Source organism: Apium graveolens, chromosome 10 (assembly GCF_009905375.1).
Source record: "Apium graveolens cultivar Ventura chromosome 10, ASM990537v1, whole genome shotgun sequence".
NCBI classification, from domain to species: Eukaryota; Viridiplantae; Streptophyta; class Magnoliopsida; order Apiales; family Apiaceae; genus Apium; species Apium graveolens.
The window spans coordinates 233148185-233170136 of record NC_133656.1 but is presented as its reverse complement, the minus strand read 5'-3'; the positions used below and the strand labels follow the sequence as shown (position 1 = coordinate 233170136).

General features: G+C 34.4%; 3 protein-coding genes across 5 annotated transcripts; 2 read left to right on the top strand and 1 right to left on the bottom strand.

The window, feature by feature from the left end:
- Positions 1–1646: 1646 nt before the first annotated feature.
- LOC141692866 (acid phosphatase 1-like) lies at positions 1647–4541 on the top strand. The gene is made up of 3 exons (XM_074497810.1): positions 1647–2176; positions 3045–3254; positions 4231–4541. Exons 1-3 carry the CDS (start codon positions 1776–1778, stop codon positions 4406–4408), a joined length of 789 nt encoding a protein of 262 aa, XP_074353911.1. The 5' UTR covers positions 1647–1775; the 3' UTR covers positions 4409–4541.
- Positions 4542–5088: 547 nt separating this feature from the next.
- Positions 5089–8587, top strand: LOC141689516 (putative kinase-like protein TMKL1). The gene is made up of 2 exons (XM_074493830.1): positions 5089–5941; positions 6921–8587. The coding sequence occupies exons 1-2, from the start codon at positions 5449–5451 to the stop codon at positions 7490–7492; spliced, it is 1065 nt and encodes a 354-aa protein (XP_074349931.1). The 5' UTR covers positions 5089–5448; the 3' UTR covers positions 7493–8587.
- Positions 8409–16154, bottom strand: LOC141689515 (U-box domain-containing protein 35-like). 3 transcript variants are annotated; one of them, XM_074493827.1, is made up of 10 exons: positions 16020–16154; positions 15371–15590; positions 14944–15068; positions 14744–14865; positions 13063–13253; positions 11971–12293; positions 11131–11232; positions 10034–10462; positions 9087–9839; positions 8409–8799 (listed from the first exon to the last, which is right to left on the bottom strand). In XM_074493827.1, the coding sequence occupies exons 2-10, from the start codon at positions 15555–15557 to the stop codon at positions 8617–8619; spliced, it is 2415 nt and encodes an 804-aa protein (XP_074349928.1). In that variant the 5' UTR covers positions 15558–15590; positions 16020–16154; the 3' UTR covers positions 8409–8616. The 3 variants fall into 3 exon arrangements, with proteins under 3 accessions (XP_074349928.1, XP_074349930.1, XP_074349929.1); XM_074493829.1 differs by having other exon boundaries at positions 14944–15065; XM_074493828.1 differs by having other exon boundaries at positions 16000–16147.
- Positions 16155–21952: the final 5798 nt, after the last annotated feature.

Genomic DNA, 21952 nt, shown 5'->3' with positions numbered 1-21952 from the left:
GATTGCATTTACAAGTATATTATTATTAGATCAAACATATTCAGCAAAAAGTTTTTAATCTTTTTGCAAGATATTTTTACTTTTACCATTACAAGTATTTGATCAAAAATATATTATTATGCAACTAATGCAGAGGCAGTTTTTTTCAAAAATATGGGAGGATGACATTACTGTATTAAAAAAAATCATAGTAACATGTATACGTCAAGTATCCTACGTCGATCCTGACCAAATAACAGTACACAAGAAGAAAAAGTAACAAGAAAATAAATGGCAACACAAGAAAACAGTAATAACTAAATATACTTAAGAAAATCCTGGCTCATTGGGTACCTTGGGTTGAGGTCTGGGGGATATGGCACACTGTTATCAAACTTTTCCTGCATGCTGGAAATTGAGTTTGTAATAATCATGTTGCAAACTATCCAGAGTGCTTCTGCAAGGACCTTCAACACGACAAGGGAATGAACAAGTGTTAAACTCGACAAAACAAGAAGTATCCATGCGCTGAAGATGGTCTATATCCCTAAAAAACAACTTTGTTTTTAAAATTGTAGGCGAAAATGTTCACTGAGAACTTACTAATGAGGTCAGAAGATTGTAGCATAATGCTAAGTGTTTACCTAATACCTTTGAATGCTCATTTTACAGGGACCGCCTCCTGAAAAAATCAATATGTAACTGGATAATATCTCAAAACAACTGCAAACTAGATTCTAGAACATCATTCTGTTGTTGTACTTTTAAGATAAGGAACAATTAGCAATGACTTGATCCAGTAGAATCTTTAGAGCAAATTCTATGTTTAGCAAAGACAGCTGCTTTCATCAATTTCATTACATATGGAGTGTTTTCAGTTTTAAGTACAATCAGATTCACATTGATTCAAAAGCATACTTTGCCCTGATGGACAGAAACTGACATCAATTCTCTGTTCATGTGATCGTTCTCTATATAGTTTATGAACTAATTCAGTAAACAAAAATAAATAAGTCATGATGCAGATACTGAAAAATATAAATTGCAACAGCTTTTGAAATCGCGAACATTTTTATTAAATTAATCAAATGCTTGGATCATTGGATGACATATGATCATTGGATCATTGAAGATGTTAGTCCTATTATATCGTGAATAGGACTAATTTACCTCATGGGTTGCTAGCAGATTCTTTAGTGTAATATTACTGCATGATTCTTGAACTATACTTGAAAAAGGTTGGATGTTGAACAATCTTGTTGCATTAAACATTTTTGACCCTTTTCGAAAAAAACAGAACTTTGTTGATACATTTCCCATATAATGTTCTTCCTTCTCATTAGGCTGCTCTTTCACAAAACCGTCCAAATGCGGCTGCTGAAGACACTTTACTAACAGGCGCGCGCATACACACGTCTTCTCCTGCAATCTGCGTCTACAGTTGAACCTCGATTAAGTAATAAGATAAGATAATAATTTAGTCAAGATAATATTTTTCACCGGTACTAATATAACAAAGACAATGTATTTTTAGTGTATTTTTACCCGATAAAGTAATAAACGTAATTTATGGTTGCTGCGTATTAGTTTAAAGAGATTTAACTTAGGTTTAATTGTATATATAAAAAGACCTAAGTTCTATGGAGTCCTCATTTTTTGTAAAGTCTTAAGGGACTCCAGGACTCCACGCAAAAAACAAGGACTCCATGACACTTTCTTCTATATAATAATACACCTCTATGAGTACTTTATAATCCATTCTTCTTTAAAACTTCTTGAAATTCTATTATTTGATCATGAAAACTGTTTATGCACTCTTGTTGTTTTTGTCTCTAATTTATGTGACTTCTTGTCAAGAAAATTTCGATCCTCGCTCACTTCCGAGGCCTTTACGTGTTGATTTCCGCAAAAAAATATTCACATTAGAAGCTGTTATCTTGCATTGTAATAGCTGGAGGTTTGCTGTGGAGGCAAACAATTTGAGCCCATGGAAAACAATTCCGAAAAAATGTAAAGATTATGTGGATGATTATATGAATAGTAAGGGTTACAAAAGTGATCTCGAAAGGGTTTCGAAAGAGGCTAGATTGTATGCTTCATCTGTGGAACTTAAAGGAGATGGCAAGGATATTTGGGTTTTTGATGTGGATGAGACTTTGCTTTCTAATCTTCCTTACTATGCTGACCATGGTTATGGGTACTCTTTTTTTTTCTATCACTTCTTTTGTATTACATTTGCATTTTATTCAAATTTTTATCGAATATTGATATGTGTTTCTTTAATGTGACTAAAGATTTGGGATAATGGGGTTTTGAGGGAGACTTATATTGATCATATTGATCCCATTTTTTTAGAACTTTTTATGGGTTTTGGGGAACAACGAAAAAAGGATTTTTTTCACGTTATTTGTGGGAGTAGTAAGATATAATCAAGCATGTCTGTAGGACGGATTGACACTCTGAGCATGTATGCAGGACGGATTGACACTCTGATAGAGGATCGATTGTCAATCTGTCCTGCATCGACTACAAATCCTTCTTAATATGATGGAGAATGAATTTTTAAAAGCAAAAGCCATTTTTTGACCCTACCTCGGTCTGGCAGCCCCCTGACTAGATCCTGGGTCCGAGGTTTGGTATGATTTGAGGCTATTACTGTGTTTAAATAGTACTACAGATTCTATCAGTGTCTTTTTATTCATGATACTGTTTTTTTGTGTGTGCCCTTTTTCTTTTTGGCATGTTAGATGTGATATAATAAAGATTTGGGAAGTAGGTTTCGGTTGGAAAGTAAAATGTGATCAAAGTGGATTCTTGATATTAGCTTAGGGGAAATGTGGGGGTTTTACAACTTACTTGTCCAAACAAATTATCGAAATTCAATTTTTTATTTAACCACTGGTTGGCAGATTGATATATCTGATAAACTAATCGGAATGATAAGCACTGAAATATTGGAATATGAGTATAAGTGTTGATCAGGAACTTTTGTTTATGTATTTAATAGAGTAATTAGATTTTAGGCAAGAGCTTATATATGGATGGACTGTAATGAAAATTTGTAGATTGGAGGCTTTTGATGATGTGGCATTCGATAAGTGGGTCGACCAGGGAAGAGCAAAGGCAATCAAGTCCAGCTTGAAGCTTTATGAGGAACTAGTAAAGCTTGGTTTCAAGGTTTTCTTGCTGACTGGACGCACTGAAAGGCATCGAAACATTACAGTTGAGAACTTGACCAAAAGTGGCTTTCATGGTTGGGAAAAACTCATACTGAGGTGAGTATTGAAATTTTATAGCTGTGTAACCAAATCTCCCAAAAATTTACATGATTGAATGCCTGCATATTGCTTGTAAATAGAGGTAAATACTGGTTCTGTGTTAGTAAAGGCGTTCTGTGTGTTTATACTTGTGTACTCCCCAGTCCCTCCTTCCTTTGGGGAGTCGGTGATAAACATCTAAAGGTTTTTAATTGTCGTTCCAGATTCCAAAATAAGTTCCTGAGTTTAACTGTGTGTTATTCTAGTGGTTGTTTTGGCTGTCCAAATATCCAATATTGACTGTATCCCTCTAACAATGATTTGATCTTTCATAAACTTGATTGACTTCATACTGGATAGTTAGCTTTCTGATTTTACAAGCAAAATATATGATAACATTACTTTTCACATAGCCGGTAAGTAACTGCATAGAATGGTCTTCATGGTAAGCGGAATAAGGCCATTCTTTGGTTCTGCGAATAACTTTTTTCTCTTTTTACGTGTTGGTTTGTAAGATAGGCAGAATGCAGAGTAACTGAGTAAGGATATTTTACACCTGTATAGAATAGAGACGCCTTTCTTCTTCTTGGTAAAATTGAATGGTCTAAATCTGTGCCTTGAACAGTCCTATGAATCATAATAACTGAAATCCGGTGCAGAACTGCAAACAGCAAACAAGAACATTCCCATATTAGCTATAACAGATGAAGATAAACCGCACCAGGACACATGGTCTGGTTAAGGTGTTGATATATCTATGATGTTGCAAACAAAATTTCTTGGCATGTAGAAAGTTAGAAAGGCCATTCAAAATTCGTGAAAGAAATCATTAGGGGAAATCATTTAGTTAGGAAGGCTATTATAATTCATAAAAGAGATCATAGGTAGCATCTTAATATTCAACTTTAAAATCCTGGTAAATTGCTTTCGGACCCTGGAATGACTTCAATTGTTTCTGGAAATATTTACCAATGCTTTTAAATCTAATATGCAGAGGTGCTGAGGACCATGGGAAACCTGCAACACAATTCAAATCCGAAAAGAGGGGCCAAATGGTGGCAGAGGGCTATTGTATCCATGGGAACTCCGGAGATCAATGGAGTGACTTATTAGGATCACCAATGTCAGTCCGATCATTTAAGCTGCCAAATCCTATGTATTATATTGCTTAATTTTCACTAGATCGTCATGGCTACATTGCCATGGCTGTTAGTAATGTCCCTTCTTTGATGCGATGATAAAATGTAGCATTTCTTAATTCTTATTTGATTCCTTTATGTACTGCTATTAGCCTATTACATTAAATCTTCATGGACTTGCATATATTTGATGACAATTAGGATTGCATTTGCAACCTTATTATTAACCAACCATACTCTGCAGGAAGCATTCGATCTTAACTTTGATTAAATTGATTTTCCTAATAGCAACGAAGTTTTTGGTCAACAATGTGTTTACGTGATTATGATCATAATCAGCTGATAAACGACAATTTATATGTTAATAGTTTACAAAGATGTAATGAGTTTGATGATATTATCTAGTTTTATGAGAGAATTTTGGAGTGAAAACAGCCTGGTTGCTATAGTACCCCATTTGTTTTTCACCTTCAGTTGTCCTTGTTTAATGACATAACGTGCACGCACCATTATCACTGGACATCTACCATGAAAAGTTGAAAGCTGGATTATTATATAACATACTTAGATTGAATAATAACATATTTACAAGAAATATATGTCTGTATTATACCTCAAATATCCAAGAAAACAATGAGACAAGGGAGTCTTCTTATCTGGGCTTCCCATTTTCTTTCTCTTTGTGCCAATTTGATACAGTATAAATATGTAAATGTATATAGATTAAGTACTCTCTCTCTCTCTCTCTCTCTCTCTCTCTCTCTCTCCAGCTCAATCAACAGGAAACACTCACATGGCTCTATCAACTACTTTCCACTTCACCTCCCAACCCCCTCTTAAATTCCTCTCTGTTTTATGTGTCATCTTCCATTAAGTTTAACTTCATTTCACATTGTTAGTCCTTTATACAAAACCATTTTTGACATACTCTCTTACATATATTGTTTGTTTCCCCTAGTCAACTCATCTGATCTCACTTTCACTTCCATTTTATGCCACACCAGATTTTTATTTCTACTTTTTTTTTCTTGAATCTCTCTAGAGTCTAGGCTACAACAACTTCTTTCCTCAACATGAGAAAAATACACAAGCTTCTGCTAATTTTTGGAATACCAACCTCATGCATCATACTACTACTTCTCTTTATGATATATATTTGGTTTTTTAAGAAAAGGCCAGCAAAAGATGAGCTTAAAGAAGCAAACTTGGATGAATGTAAAGAAAGAGATGATGTAGGTAAAGATGACATCTTGATCAAGTTTCGAGGTTGCGAAAATATCACAGTGCATGATATATTAGATGCTCCTGGTGAAGTAATTGGGAAATCAAGTTATGGTACATTGTATAGAGCCAGTTTGTTGAGTGATGATTCAGCTATGTTGCTAAGGTTTTTAAGACCAACTTGTGCTGGTAAATTGGAACAAGTTGTGCCATTGATACAAGTTTTGGGGTCCATTAGGCATCCAAATTTGGTGCCACTTTGTGCTTTTTATGCAGGACCAAGAGGTGAAAAGCTTCTGGTTTTTCCATTTTATTCCAACAAAAATTTGGCTCAATTCATCAGAGGTAATGTGAACATAGTCAAGGTTAAAAATCAAAGTTGTTAATATTTTTTCTCCTTTTTTGCTGCACTTTTTAATGATTACTAAATCTTAATTGTTTTTTTCATCAAATGGGCTTTTTTTAATATATCTTTTTTTTGTTTATTTAATTGGAATGCATGTGAAAAAAATATTCAACAAAATCTAGTTATTATTATCTACATTGTTTTGTTAGAAGGGTAAGAAATGTGAGAATTTCTTTTGTTTGAAATGTTATCTGTATTAGTGATCATTAATTTATTGTGTAGTGTAAGTTGTTGAAGATTCCATCTTAAGTTCTTTATAATACAGGTGGATTAGCATTAAACTTCTGAGTACAGCATACCCTAGTTGTTTCTGATATGTCCAGTAATGTATTGCTCAAAGTAGCAGTCAGGGTTGATGGGAATGTCTTTTTATTAGAAGATGGTAGTTGTAATGACCAATTAATAAATGAATGAATAAATAAACATATAATGAAAATAATTGATTTGGTAAAAGACTTTCTGACAAGTAGCTCTCATGATTCAGATCTTTGTCTCTACATGGATAATGTAGATCTCTCTGAAATTAATAACTATATTTAGATCTTATATCTTTAGTCTTTCTCACTGTACCACCTCTTTAAAATATATGGTTGATAGTGGTTGCCACTTTGTATGTTTTCAACTTGATTTTGACATGGTCTCAGCTTGATTACGTCAATCATGAAGTAAAAAAAAAAATCACTCCTTGGATCTGTTATTCGGATCCTGGTCCCTAGTGGCGATGAATGTAACCATCTGTTCGCGGACTCCTGGTCTCTAGTTGCGATGAATGTAATCAGGAAAATTTCCGCGAATAGACTTCACACTGAAAATTGAAAATTGATCTGATTATGGACCAGCCTCCTATAATTCTCTCCTTAAGTTTTACTGCATTGTAGTATTGGACTACTTAATGTTAACATATTTTCAAACTGGCAGATGAAGCTGGAGATACCCACAAATGGACAGTCATATATAAAATCTCCACTGGAATTGCTAGAGCATTAGATTTTCTTCATAAAGGACTGCAAAAGCCTCTAATACATGGAAATCTCAAGTCAAAAAATATATTTTTAGGTCAAGATTACCAACCCCATGTATCAGATTTTGGCATACATTTATTGTTGAATCCTACAGCAGCACATGAAATGCTTGAAGGGTCTGAGGTTGAGGGCTACAAAGCCCCAGAATTAATCAAAATGAAGGACACGAGTGAACAAGCCGATATCTACAGCCTTGGAGTAATCTTTCTTGAAATGCTTTCGGGCAAGGAACCAGTCATTGATCAAGATCTCTATTTGCCTAGCTCCATGAGGGCTGCAGTTCTTGATCATAGACTTTCTGATCTATACCATCCTGAGATTTTACTTGGCGAAAGCAATGGTCAAGCACCAGTCACTGAAGAGAATATCCTAAAGTTCTTCCAGCTTGCTATGTCTTGTTGCTCACCATCGCCTTCTCTTAGACCAGATACTAAGCAAATCCTCATCAAGCTAGAAGAATTAGCATAGCTAATCAATCTCTGTCTTGTCGGTGGTCTTTAAGGATTCGATCCTCTATACTCATGGGATTAGAGGTAAGGTCTTAGGTCTGCATACTATTTACCTAGAAGATCCTGCCCTACTAGCGAGATAACACCAAGTATGTTTGATTTGGTAATCAAGTTTTGACTTTTCTGTGAGCCATTTTGATAGTGATGGGGGCGTGACATGGTGTCATCTTCTCAGAAGATAGTGCAAGACATGTCGGTTTACAAAGCTATTCAACTTGGATAGCTAAGCATTGACATCTACAGAAAATTAATGTGTGGGTCTTTCTTCGAGTCTGGAACTACACAAGGTTGAAAATCTGCTAACAAACAAGGAGTGTTGAGCTGGTGATGTGATTCTTAGATCTGTATACAATTTGTACATTCCAAAATATAGACAACATAGACACTAGATTTTGAGATTCTTTCTGCAGTTGTAGCTAATCTCTTCAACAATGCTTGACAATGGTACAAAAGAAGCTACTGAATCACTCTCGGTGTGTAGTATCTAGAAAACTAATAGATATCTAAAAAAACTGTTCCCATCCAATAATGTCATGTCTATGAACAACAATCAAACAACATTTGTATGAAAACCAGGGAAATTCTATTCGGCATGGTATGATGAGCTATGTTGGATTCTGCACAACTGAGAGTGAGTTGAAGCAGTTACAAAATATATATAAATAAAATCTTTATCATTTGTCATCATAGATGACTATAAAGTTGCTTACCTAGTACTTAAGACTGGAATTTCAATGTACAGAAGCATATTAATATTAACATATACATCATTTAAACGTCTAATAGCCGTGTCCGAGAAATGGGAAATATAGCTCTATTAAATAGCTTATTTGAAACAGCTAACTGAAACAAAACAGAGTTTATCAGTTTGCTAATTATCTTTGTGGTGAAACCTTCTTACCTTCTTGACATTTCACAACTCAAAATTTACTATGCAGCTTGTGCGACCAATTGTTTGCCCCACATACATACAATCATATTATTGCAATTTAGTCAAATTTTAAACATATACGAGGCATCCCCTGATAACAACAGACAAACTACATGTACAAAAATATGCAATCATGCAAGGAAAATGTTTTTTTATTGTCTTTCTCCCTTCCACTCCATTATTGCAGAAAGAAGTGAATGATTTGGTATGAGGCTCTTACTCAACAAAGGTAAATTTGTCATGGGTGATTTATCATTCTCCAGAAACCACTTATTTATTGCTTTACGGTCATAAGTGTACCCATCAGCAGCAACATGAGGGTCATCCATTACTTCCTATAAGAGGCAAAAGGAAAAATATATAAGATGCACGTATATAGGTCTTAGGTCAGTCAGTAAAGATTTAAATATATGACAGCACTCTTTGTTTTAGGATGGGACCGCGTAAAGCACTAAAAAAATTTACAGAATGGGGATTTTGTTAATTTGATTAGACCAGATGTTTTTTTCAATCAGTTCTCACTTAAAACTGCTGTACCTTTCAGCCTTTTAGTCAATTTTTTAAGCATGCCCATTTTTGCATATATTAATAGATTAGACAGTACAAAAATGTACAGGCATACCCTGAGTATGGGACATATGAAGTGGTTAGGAGGTAATCTCTGACCATTCGACACCAATGCCCGAGCCTTGTCAGCGATATCTATTAATCTCTCTAGTGCTGGAAGAACATGATCTTTCAGATCCGGCCTGTCTCTACGTCGAAGCTCAGCACAACTAAGCCCCAGTAGAGCTAATTCTTTTGTCTCTTCTTTTGGCCAATTACCGGCCTCTGGATCCAACATCTCTGTCAAGTTACCATCATCAATGGCTGTTTCCACTACATGTGTTAGTGCTATGGCTGGTTTTGCCGTCAGCAACTGAAGTATAACCATCCCAAAAGCATAAACATCCGATTTTGGAGATATTAATCCCGTCCTTTGATACTCAGGGTCGATATAGGAAAGGGTTCCTACAGGCCCTGTGTTTCTATACGTTGTTGACATAGATGTAGAGTCTTGTTGGCGCATTGTTGAGAGGCCAACGTCACCAATCTTGCTCACAAAATTGTGATCGAGCAATATGTTTGCTGGTTTTAAGTCACGATGGATAACTTGCTTGGGCTTTGCATGGTGAAGGAATACAAGGGCTGAAGCTACTTCCCATGCAATACGATATCTCTCAAACCATGGAATTGCAGGAGTATTGTTTTTTCTGAATAATCTTTCCTCCAAGCTACCATTCTCCATATATTCATAAACAAGGCATCCATGATCAATGCATGCACCAAGAAGAATGAGCAAATGTGGATGACGAATTTTGCTCAAAATCTCAACCTAAAATTCCAGTCAAATAATGTGAACAAAGCATTATATTCCTTGAAATAATATTATTTAGAACTCCGTATTTGTTTCGTGCGGCAGCAAAAATTAAGCAGTGACGCAGAATAGTTGATTAAAAAATTTGTGTTTCTTTAAAGTCTACTAAAAGTAAGAACCACTCTAGTTCATCATGTATAGAACTTTTATACCTCCTGAAGAAATTCTTTGGTTCTGTGAACCTCCTCAGAGTGGAGAACTTTGATTGCAGCAGTTGTATGATGCAAACTGCCCTTATAGACAGTACCATATGATCCCATTCCAATTTTAAGATCTTCTGAAAATGATGAGGTGGCAGACACAATCTCTTCCCATGTGAATGTTTGGTACTGTTGCACAGATCCAGCTAGGGCTTTTTCAAGCTTTTCTTTCTCCTTAGTCTCACGAAAGGCTCTAGCTTCTGCTTCTTTTCTTTCTGAAATTTCTCTCTCAGCACATTCATTCACATAATCAGCTTCTATTTTTGCAGCTCTATATTTTTCTGTTTCTCGTTTTGCTAATTCTCTCGCTTCCTCCTCCTTATCCTTGATCTCTTTTAACTTGACTGCTTCCTCCATTCGTTGTTTATTAAGATCATTTAGCTGAAAGATAGTAAAATGGCGAGCATGCTTCTATGAGACGGCACATGCAAATTTAAGATCTCAATAGAACAGCTGAGAGGTACTCATCAGCAACAGTAACCAGCAGCAAAAAAACAAAGATAACCAAACCATTGTATATTATTATCAATTTAGTTAAATACGGTAGACTCAAGTATATGTACAACAGGATAGCTATACTCATGTTATCTAGGACGGATTCTGCATTTTTAAACATTCAGGTGAATATCCAGATATGGGGACAAGGCATTTCAATAAGATCCTCCCACAAGAGAGTATAGTATATAGTGGTCAAGGCCTTTACCTGAAGTGCATTGTCTTGGGTTGAAGAACTTGAATTAATTATATTTCAGATCTAGGCCCGTAACCCAAAATAAATGTAGGTCTCATATTAAATAATTAATTTAAGTTAGGTATATGATTAAGATAATATTTGTCGATTACCAAATTAGTTGCTGCTTAAAAAAAATCTTCAAATACCTTGGCTTCCTTACATATGAAGTGCTAGGGTAACAAGCCCATAGGGTATGCTACTTTAAAATATATTATTATTCATAATTTAAACTTCAAACCACAAAATGTTTTGATAATACATTGTACTAAAATATGAAGTTCAAATACTTTCCTAAAAGCAAGAACACGAATGTTACCTTCCTAGAAGCTTCCATTGTCTCACTTCGGGCTAGCGCATACATTCCTTGGATATGTCTTAGCTCAATTTTTAATTTTTCCAGCTCAAAGCTAACATTGACCTGCACAAAAGGTGGAACTTTGTTTATTCTTTAACAAAATGGCTAATTAAATAGCCAATAAAAACAATTTGACTAGTTATGCTTATCTTCATCTTCTGTACGAAGATCATGCTTGACCATGTCTAGTTATGCTTTTCTTCATCTTGTGTGCCAGGACTATATTTCAAATTTGGTAACAAAAGTTACAAAAACAAGGTCGTTGGTTCTTAAGATTTAGTTTACATAAAAGAATACAGCTTGATTTTTTTGCCTAACACAATTGGACAAGCAGTGCCCCCTTTATGGAAGGTCGATGGTTCAAATCTTGTCAAAGACAAGGTGGCGGGTGTGTTCAATTACCAACAGAACAAAAAAGTAATCTTGCCTCTAAAATTTTCTGTAAGCTTCTCTGACTCTAGCAAATGACATGATGCAATTTATGTTGATTATATTTTATTACTCTACATAAGTGCAGATTTTTTAAGGTAAAAGATTACTTATATGGCATGCTTACGACTAATTATCTTACATGGATCCTATATACATTAGTTACTCCATGAAAAGTTCAGAGTTGGGGATTATTTATCTCAGCCGCCTACTTTTATAACTTGTGACGCCTTGTTCTGATCATATTCAGTCTACCAGAGTAATTTCTAGACATATGGTCCTAACTCCTAATTCAATGAGACTTCTGGAGTCAACATGATTAAGAAGCTCTTACAATAAAACCAGTGTATATAATTTAGAAAGATACAGCACCTGGCTCTCTGATGAATATTCAACTGGTGATGCACTTGAGGTTGAAGCTTGATCAGACCTCAATTGGTTGCTGTCTGTAACCAAGTGTCTGTTACTAGAAACTTCTGCATAATCCAGGTCTTCATAACTGGGACGAGCACTTGCAAATTTGTCTGTTCTCTCTATATCAAAAGACACATTTCTTGAATGGTCATAATTAACTGAGTTGGCTTTTGTATGATAAAATGTTTGATTTACAGTTGAAAGTGCCTGACGCCTCTGCATTGGTAGTGAAGGAGATCGAAATTGAGAGTATGTACTAACTGAGTCTGCCTCCGTCCATTCTGAAAAGGAAAAAAGATAATTTCTTAATCGATGCATGGTATCAGTGCCACATTATGTCCAATAAAACCATTCTTCAGTTCTTTTCTGGTACTTGAAGAACATGAAGAGGATACATTTGCATCGTGTTGACCAAGTTGTCCTCTTGGCACTAATTTGTTTATTTTTTATGAACTTGTAGCTTTTACCAATATATCGCTACTATCACAGTGTATGGATGAGACAAAATCAGAGTAAACAAGTCAACAATATTTAGGTTTTGAACAGAAGAACTGCACAACAGTATGTGAATAATGAAAATTTGTAAAGGTGGGTAGGTATAGTGAAAAAATTAGAACTGAAGATTGGAAGCTAACAATGACTAAAGCAATTTTAAAAAAAAAATAGAAACTCAGACACTCAAAACAAGACAAAAGTGTGTACTGTGAAGTATATTGTAAAGTATAGTGATGTGTTGGATTAGATCTGCCCGGTATAAGCAATCTTCTGAATCTTCTATTATTTTTCTCGGCCCAGGGGTGCCTGGTGTTTAAATTGTATGAACTAAGCACAATTTTGGTGTTTGACCATAATGTTATTGTATAGTGGGGGTAACTGAAGGCACTCAGAGGAGGCAGCAAATAGGTGATCAATATGAATCTTTAATTTAGATTCCATTGAAGTAGTATGTACTTTAAGCTAGCGGACCACTCTTTATAGGCATGAATGGGAATGCACGCATGCAATTTGCAATTGCTGCAAAAAATAATGTTACATAAAGAAGCACTTAACCTGCTTGTGAGCTAAAACTATAACGTGAAGAACTGCCGCTAGAACAACTAGTATCGCTCATGTCATCCTTCAAATTTTCACTTGTCTCTGAATCAGATGGGCGTACAGATGAAAGTTTTCCTTTTGAAACTGCATATACCGTGCAATAGCTTGGGGTGCCTTCTGAAATTTTAGAGGACAATCGTCTTCCCCTGAGATTTTAACAAAAAAAAAAAGAACCTTGGAGTGTTTAGATTCCAGAAGCTTTTCTTAATATACTTGAAAAGAAAGAGGGAGAGGGGGTTGAAACTATGATTTGTATTTCTTCAAAACGAATTATCTATAAAGGTAAAAATGTTGAAAGTATCAAGAGATTCACAAAAAAGAAAACAACACCGACAGGTTTTAATCCCTTCCTCGTGCCCGCAACCTCAGATAAATACATTAAGCAAAATTCTCTCATACAAAGGTATTCTCAACAAGGCCCTAAGCACATACAGTTATGTGACCATCATTCATATCACAGTTCCCTTATACTTGATTATGGTTATAATCCACTTTGGTAATAGAATTTGTCATTTACTTATTAACAAGTTTTAACTGTTACTTGACCAAGCTGACCATGTAACGAGGGTACCATTGCTTATGACCAGTGTGGAACTGTTGCCAGGTAAAATATTAAATGCACTTAATATACATGAAGAAGTGGGAACAAGATTACAGGGACAAATTTTAAGAGAAGGGTCTTTGGACAACATAATATGAGAATAAACATAATATGAGAATAAAATGCTTAATATCCTATCACCTATACTTAAGGATAACAGCTAATTCTGGAAAAAGGAAGTAAACCTGGATGTGGACATGGCTCATGGAAAAGTCTAGTAAGTTTTTGATTAATAATACGGCACAGGAAAATATGATATAAGGCTTCCAACAGCACAACAGCTTGGGTATATGAAGACGAACACCTAATACTGATAGTGGTTTACTAGAGAGAGGGCACTTTTACCACGCATGCTAAAAGAGAAGTTTGTGTGAGATGATGTCCTCATTTAAAGAAAGTGTTTACTGCAAAAACAAATTAGTTTTTCACCTTAATTGGATCTAATTTGTACTTTTGCAATTAGTTGTATGATTAAAGTAGGGGATGTTAAACTTCAAGATAATATTGCTACTCATTATTCTTTTTATATTAGAGATTCGGAATTCCATCTAATGTTTTTTTCCCAACAAGCTAGAGATTTTCATCTTAGACATTGTGTCTAGATAATATTTCCTTATCGTTACTGGATAGACTGTTGTTGATCTCCTAAATAATTGACAATGAACAGTTACTTGATAGACTGTTGTTGATTTCCTAAATAATTGACAATGAACAGTTCCGCATATTCAATCAGGTTAATATTTCCAACGCTACGTTTTCTGAAATCAGTTGATTGAAATAACATTACAGCATTATTGTCAGTTGCTTAGGTTAATTGCACAAATCATTTGAAGTCCTACGGAATTGTATTACACTACCATTCTTCACCCACAGGAAGAACATCATATTTGGTAATTCAGACTTAAATGTCAGCTCAAGAAAATTATTGATCCCCTTTAGCAAGCAGAAGTATGCTAAAGCATATCTGGAACATGCTTTACCATCTAATAGATGAACAAGCAAAATTAGTAGCAGTTTGAAGCACATGATACATACCTCGAAAATATGCCACGGGATGAAGCTCCAATCACAAGCCTTTTAATGTTACATCTGGCAACCTCACCCGCTATCGCATCTACAACATCATCTGATTCGATTTGTAGAACTTCTACTTCTACCTGTAAGTTGAAGAATATATGAAGCCAGCCTTCAATCTTGTTCACTTTGACATTAATAAGAAAACAAAAGAGCCTAACCTTTCTTTGAGCACACATCTTTTTGTAAAGAATAAGCTTTTCATCAGTTTCCCACTCCACTTCCTTCATGTAAGTAGCAACTATATCATCTCGCACTTCTGATATGGGAATGAAATTTCCCACTGCTATCAAAAACCCAAGAGAATATGATTTAGTCTAATTTTCCTCTTCTGGTCAGTTGGTCTTGCTTCGATTTTGGTAAAATTTCATATCATATTCATTAGCGAAAACTGTCTACCTTTTGTCAACTGTTAACTGTATACCGTTTAATCCAACAGTGCTTAAAATTTTATACCCTTGATATTTCACAAAGTAATCAAATAATGCCCTTAATCCGCAAATTCACTAATTGCTACGATATTACAATAATGTATGATACTACACCCTTGATCACTATGATATATTAGTAGAGAATAAAATAACTTACTTGGGGTCGGGACTGCTGTTATCCGAGGTCGGACATGTAATAACTTGAACAACAGATTGCCTTCAAGAACAAATTTATCCAGTGCCCACTTAACTACATATTTACTATTTGAATTCCCATTAATAGCTATAGCAACAATTGGAGGTGGAATTGCAAGAAGGCCTTCAACATTTTCACTATCCTCCATTTTTATGCCACTTCTCTTGTACAGGTCCTATTCCTATAGCATAATAATTGCATCAAACACATAGCTCCTTTCCAATTAAATCACACCAAATGCGAAAAAATAAAATTAAATATCAACAACCTGAATCCTCAGAATTTACTTGCAGCGATCAATAATATCAAATATCATAATAACTTTACATTTGCTTTCCAAGGATCACAAAACAAGACATGATCTTAAACAAATTAATCTCCCTTAATGATCAGATAACATCAAATATCATAATAACTAAAAAAACAACAAGTTCTTAAAAGTTAACAAGAAATCAAGAAAAAAAAACATATCTTTTTCTCATTCCAACAAAAACTACAATCAAAACTTGCCTTAAGAAAATAAAATTTCACAAAAAAAGCAATTAACATACAAAATTCAAAGTCTAAATTAAATTATTTAAATTAAATACCCAAATAAAAAATTACATACAAAAGAATATGCTGAGCAATTAGCTAGCATATACTAAGATCATGCAAGCGTGGAGCTGGTGGTGCTAAACGCAAAAGGAAAAATTCATGTTATTATATCATTGTTGAGAGTTTAATATAGCATTGTAAAATGTAAGTATACATTGTTTATAGCTAATTGTCCTTTTCAACTCAGTTTCCTTGCTTTTGTAGTTCAACTTGTTTATCTGCTTCGAGCTTGCGGGTCAACGTGCCCTTGTCAATTTCATAATAAACAATTTATCTACTTGGGTTTTTTAAATGGAAAATGTAAGAAAATTCATAAGATTAATGGTTTTATAAAGTAGAATTTATTAATTTATAGTATTTAAGAAAAAAATCGAGAATTTTTTGGAATTTTTTCATAAAAACCTAAGTATTACAAATTTTATGCAAAAATACTATTACTTTTTCAAAAATATTTGTATAATTTATAATTTTAAAATCATATTTTCAACTTAAATTTTAAGGAATATATACAAAAATACGTTCTCTAAATTGATACTCATATTTGCAACATAATATACAACCTACAATATAGCATATAATGCAACACAAAATGCAATTTAAAATAATTGCATAATTCATACTAAAATGTAATATATTATGCAACATCATATTTTTGTAATTATTTTCAGAATACAATAGTATTTTTGTACATATTTTTATAAATTAGTAAAATCGCAAATATTATTATAAAAAGTAGTATTTTTGATAAATTCTCAGTATTTTTGGGCTTTTTAAGTAGCTCAAGTTCTTGATGAATTTCCATTTTCTTCTAAAAAAAGTATCGAGCATTACTCGTACTAAATAAACATTTAACATGAAGAAAATATTTATAAAACTTATTTAGTTGACCTTGGAAACGCTAAAATTATGTAACATGATATTAAAATTTTGATTCAGATACATGATAACTGATTCTTGCTCATTTATTATATTTTTTCTCAAATTAATTTATTGTAATAAATGTTGTGAATACTAGGATCACTTCAATTATTCGCATATAATTTAATACGTTATTTTTAGATATTTATGTTTTCTCAAATATAGTAGATGATCGGAACGTGGACCAATTTTTTAGGTGTGAACTTAGCAAATTTGGAGATTTTTTATAATTTGAACTGAATTTTGCTATTGTAAACCAATCTATTAACGTTAAGTGTGATCTTAGCAAATTTGAAGATTTTTTATAATTTGAACTTGATTTTGTTGGTGTATCTATTTAACACGAAAGGTGTGGCAGCTTGGAATCGAGTTCCAATACTTAAATTTCATTTTTTCTCTCTACGTAATATGTAAATCGCCCGTAATTATAATTTATTAGTCCCAGTTAATATTTTTTTTTTATTATGTGATAAATTAAGTGACACAACTCCTTGCTCCATGTTTTACTACATAATGTACATTTTTCTAGCCTAATACAGATTCAACAGTAAAAAATTTATTGATTGTTGAGCGACCCCGCAAAAAAAATGATTGTGCAGTATAAAATTTTAATACGCATAAATAATTTGATTAAGTCTTGATCTATCATGTTAAATGATCTTGAAATTTTAAATTCAAGGGTTATAAATATTAATTTTCGGTATCATATTTTGTCAATTCTTTTATTAGATTTTTCCTATAAAAAGGATTATTACGACATTAACTTCAAATCGAATATTGAAAATAAAGTTAGGACACCCAAAATTATGAACTTAACCATTTACACGTGATAGTACTCCCCTCCGTCCAATAATAGTAGTTTCTTTTTAATTTTTTACGCTAATTAAGAATACATTAATTTATTGATGCATTCTCACTCATACACATCATTAAATGAATATATGTTTCATAATTAAATATTTAATTAAATGAACAAGAGTTTACATAATTAAATATTTAATTATGTAAACTCTTGTTTACCTTATAATATGTTTCAATATAGTATTTAATTATGGAGATTCAAATATTTAATTCTCACATAATTAAATGGATATATGTGAACCCTACTAGTAATAGGTGTGGCCCTAAATGTCATTTTGCTGTGAAAAATAATTTAAAATGTCAATTTTAAAAATGATGATCCAAAATATCATTTTACAACGGTACATCGTGCAGTGTTTGAAAAATAACTTAAAACGCTACACGATGTAACGTTGGGTATTTTTTTCATGTAGCTTTATGTGCTTTGATTATTTATTTATTTTTGCCACAAGAAGGATTTTATTAGCAATTCAAATCTTTACATAAGACTGAGAAAAAATCGGGATGGACATCACCCACCCTCCACTTACGATCAGCTACTGAACAACTATACCTCGCTAGATAGTGAGCTACATTGTTAGCAGATCATTTTACAAACCTTAAATTCGTGTTTAAAACCTGCAACTCCTTTAACAACTCTCTGCACTTCTCTATTACTCTTCCTAAATAAGAAAAGTTAGAGTATGAACTTCGAATTAACTGGACCACCTGCAAGCAATCTGTTTCCTCAATAGTCTCATTCTGATTATTAGATTTGACCCAGCTAAGTGCCTCTCGAATACCCACAGATTATGCGAATTCAAGCGAAACGAGACCAGCTGTGCATTTGGAACTTGCTTCTATGAGACTCCCCTTATGATCTCTGATGACAATGGCAAAACTATAGCGGTTTGGATCTTTGAAAAGAGTTGCGTCAACATTAACCTTAACTGTGTTAACATTTGGAAAGCACCATTGTTCGAATCCGTTTTCTTGGTTTAAGTAACCTAGAAAACGATCAAAAGTATTGTGTTGAACAGATCTCCATTGGTTAAGGACTGAATATGCTGAGTTAACTAATTCCAAAGAATCAATGTCGTGTTGGTTCCACACTATGTCATTACGATTTTTCCAAAGCTGCCACCATATCATCGCATGATTCTGAACTTCAGTTTGATTTCTATCATTGCAGATCAGCTGCATTCATTCCTTGAAGATGATATTACTATTTGTGTTGGTTGCAGCACTAATTGTCCAGTGGCAAACTGTTGCAAATGGGCAAGTGATTAAATAATGCATAATAGTTTCAGGTTCTTCGTTACACACGGGACATAACGGATTAACCTCCACACGTCTACTCCTCAGAAGGTCTTTAGTTGGCAAACAGTTGGAAGCTGCGCGCCAAAGAAAATTCTTGACCTTAGTAGGGATTTTCAAGTTCCACATTCGCCTCCAAAAACCAGAATTATCTGCAGTGTGACTCTGAAACTTTTTTCTTGAATTGCAATGTAAGCACTTTTTACAGAGTACATTCCCATTTTCTCTCTTCGCCGATACCAACCATCATTATCATGAGTTCCCAAAGGAATTGAAAGAATAATTTCTGCATCTCTGCTATTAAATAGGTCCCAGACCAGGTCCTCATCCCAAGCTCTTTCACGTGTCTTTAACAAAGCAAAAACTTTTTGATTATTTAAGGCTTCATTAATCGTGTGAACATATGGGTCAGAAATTGAAGGAAACCAAGGGGTATTTAGAATGTCCACTTCTCGTCCATCACCAATACGACAAGAAATACCATTCTTGATTAGACTCTGAGCTTCCATTACGCTGCGCCAGATGTAGCTAGGATTGCTTCCCAATGTTGCAGTTAAGAAGGTACTAGTGGGATAGTATCGTGCTTTGAAAATACGGCTTACCAGTTTATCCGGATAACAAGACAATCTCCAAGCCTGTTTTCCTAACAAAGCTATATTAAAATCACGGAGACAATGGAAACTCATGCCACCTGCTGCTTTAGGCGGAAATAATTTATTCCAACATAGCCAGTGAATGTTCCTCATTTTTGTGCTATTTGTTCGCCACCAAAACTTTGACATTGTCATCTCTAGATCTTGACAAACTTCAACTGGTAGTAAAAACACACCCATAGCGTAGCTAGGAAGTGTCTGGGAAACCGATTTTATCAGAATCTCTTTGCTACTCTTTGAAAGCTTTTTTTTGTCCCATCCCTGAAGCTTGTTTTGCAGCTTCTCCTTTATGAATCCAAAAACTGCAGATTTTTCCCTCCCAACAAGCTTGGTAAACCCAGGTAAAAAGTATTATCATCTGCTTCTTTAAACTTCAGCTGTTGACACAAATCGTGCCTAGTCCAGGTACTTGTATTTCTACTAAAGAAAATTGATGACTTATCAACAATAATTTATTGGCCAGATGCCTTCTCATACACCTTTAGTAGCTCTAAAATCTGAGTAGCACATTCAACGTTAGCCTTGCAAAAGATATAACAATCATCTGCGAAGAACATGTGCGTTATGGGAAGGGCAGTTCGTGCTACTTTTATACCTGTCAATAATCCTTTTCGTTCAAAGTCATGAATAAGGGTTGTGAACCCCTCTATGTAGACTAAAAACAAATACGAAGACAGAGGATCGCCCTGCCTAAGTCCTCAAGAAGGAATTATATGACCAAAATTTCTACCAGCATGAGCAATCTGATAATGCACTGATGATAAGCATGCCATAAACAACATAATTATGTGATTATCAAAACCCAATTTCTTTAACATAGCTTCAAGAAAAATTCCACTCAACGCGGTCATAAGTTCTACTCATATCTAATTTCAAAGCCATCCACCCTTGTTTGCCTTTAGTTTAACATTTCATAAAATGCATTAGCTCGTAAGCCACCATAATATTATCTGTAATGAGCCTCCCTGGTATGAAAGCACTTTGGGTGTCCGAAATGAGTAAATCAATTATAGTCTTCAACCTATTCGTGAGAACTTTTGAAATAATCGTGTACATCACATTACAAAGAGATATAGGCCTTAGATCAGTCATAAACTTCACATTCTTCTTTTTAGGAATAAGAACGATGTTAGTACCTTGAAGTTGGGTGTCAAGAATGCCAGTAGAGAAGAAACGCTTTATAATTTCAACAATATTTATCCCAACTATATGCCAGAATTTTTGATAGAATCCCGGGGTCATACCGTCAGGAACCGAGGATTTATCAGGATGCATACAAAATAAAGTTGTATTTACCTCCTTCGGATCGATGTCTGCTAACAGGGCTTCATTCTGAGCATTGGACACTTTCTTCTGAACACAATCCACCACTGGACCCCAATCTGTACTTGTAGCACTGAAAAGTTTCGTGAAATAGTTGATCATTGTTTCTTCAAGGCCCGAACCCCATCCAACTAAGTTATCATCTTCATTTTCAACACTTTAACCTGGTTCGTAATCCTCCTGTTCTTCATTACAGCTTAAAAAACTTAGTGTTTTGATCACCTTCTCGCAACCACAAAGCTTTTGCTCTTTCTCTCCAAAATATTTCCTGTTGGACATATATTTCTGCAAGTTATTTTTGATTATCCGTTAATGTTTTGATAGACGTTGTATCCCTTATGCCCTTCATCTGTTTTATAACCCTTTTGCACTGATGAATTCTCCTCTTAAAGCTGCTAGTGATCTCCTTCCCCCAAACAAATAAAATTTCTGAGCACTCGTGCAGTTTTTCATAGAAATTACGGCCTTCACTGTTGTTCCACACGTCCTTGACCAGTTCCTTACACATAGGCTCGCGGAGCCATGCATTTTCAAAGCGGAAAGCGCGCTCTTTGAACACCTCTTTTTCTTTAAATCTCTCTAATAATATCGGGCTATGATCCGATGTTGAAACTTTAAGATTGATTAGTGTGGCATCCTTAAACATGACCAAGAATTCCATGGATACAAGAGCTCTGTCCAAACGGATTTCTATCCAATTCTCAGAACCAACTCCCCTTTTCCACGTAAACTGGTGACCTTGAAGATTCATGTCGATCAAGCAACAATCCTCTAGCACTGACTGGAAACCCTGAATCAATCTTTGTGGGTACGGTTTACCACCTTTTTTTATCCATCTAAGAGCAGACGTTGTTCGCGTCTCCTATCAAACACCAAGTTAATAAATTATTTGATG

What these genes read in the sequence shown, in the direction of transcription:
- LOC141689516 (XM_074493830.1), top strand. Translation starts at nt 5,449, where the DNA reads ATGAGAAAAATACACAAGCTTCTGCTAATTTTTGGAATACCAACCTCA. An exon ending in TTTGGCTCAATTCATCAGAG is followed by an intron (nt 5,942 to 6,920) that starts GTAATGTGAACA and finishes TCAAACTGGCAG; the next exon opens with ATGAAGCTGGAGATACCCAC.
- LOC141692866 (XM_074497810.1), top strand. Translation starts at nt 1,776, where the DNA reads ATGAAAACTGTTTATGCACTCTTGTTGTTTTTGTCTCTAATTTATGTG. An exon ending in TATGCTGACCATGGTTATGG is followed by an intron (nt 2,177 to 3,044) that starts GTACTCTTTTTT and finishes GAAAATTTGTAG; the next exon opens with ATTGGAGGCTTTTGATGATG. An exon ending in TGGGAAAAACTCATACTGAG is followed by an intron (nt 3,255 to 4,230) that starts GTGAGTATTGAA and finishes TCTAATATGCAG; the next exon opens with AGGTGCTGAGGACCATGGGA.
- LOC141689515 (XM_074493827.1), bottom strand. Translation starts at nt 15,557, where the DNA reads ATGGAGGATAGTGAAAATGTTGAAGGCCTTCTTGCAATTCCACCTCCA. An exon ending in AACAGCAGTCCCGACCCCAA is followed by an intron (nt 15,069 to 15,370) that starts GTAAGTTATTTT and finishes GGTTTTTGATAG; the next exon opens with CAGTGGGAAATTTCATTCCC. An exon ending in CCAAAGAATTTCTTCAGGAG is followed by an intron (nt 9,840 to 10,033) that starts GTATAAAAGTTC and finishes CTGGAATTTTAG; the next exon opens with GTTGAGATTTTGAGCAAAAT.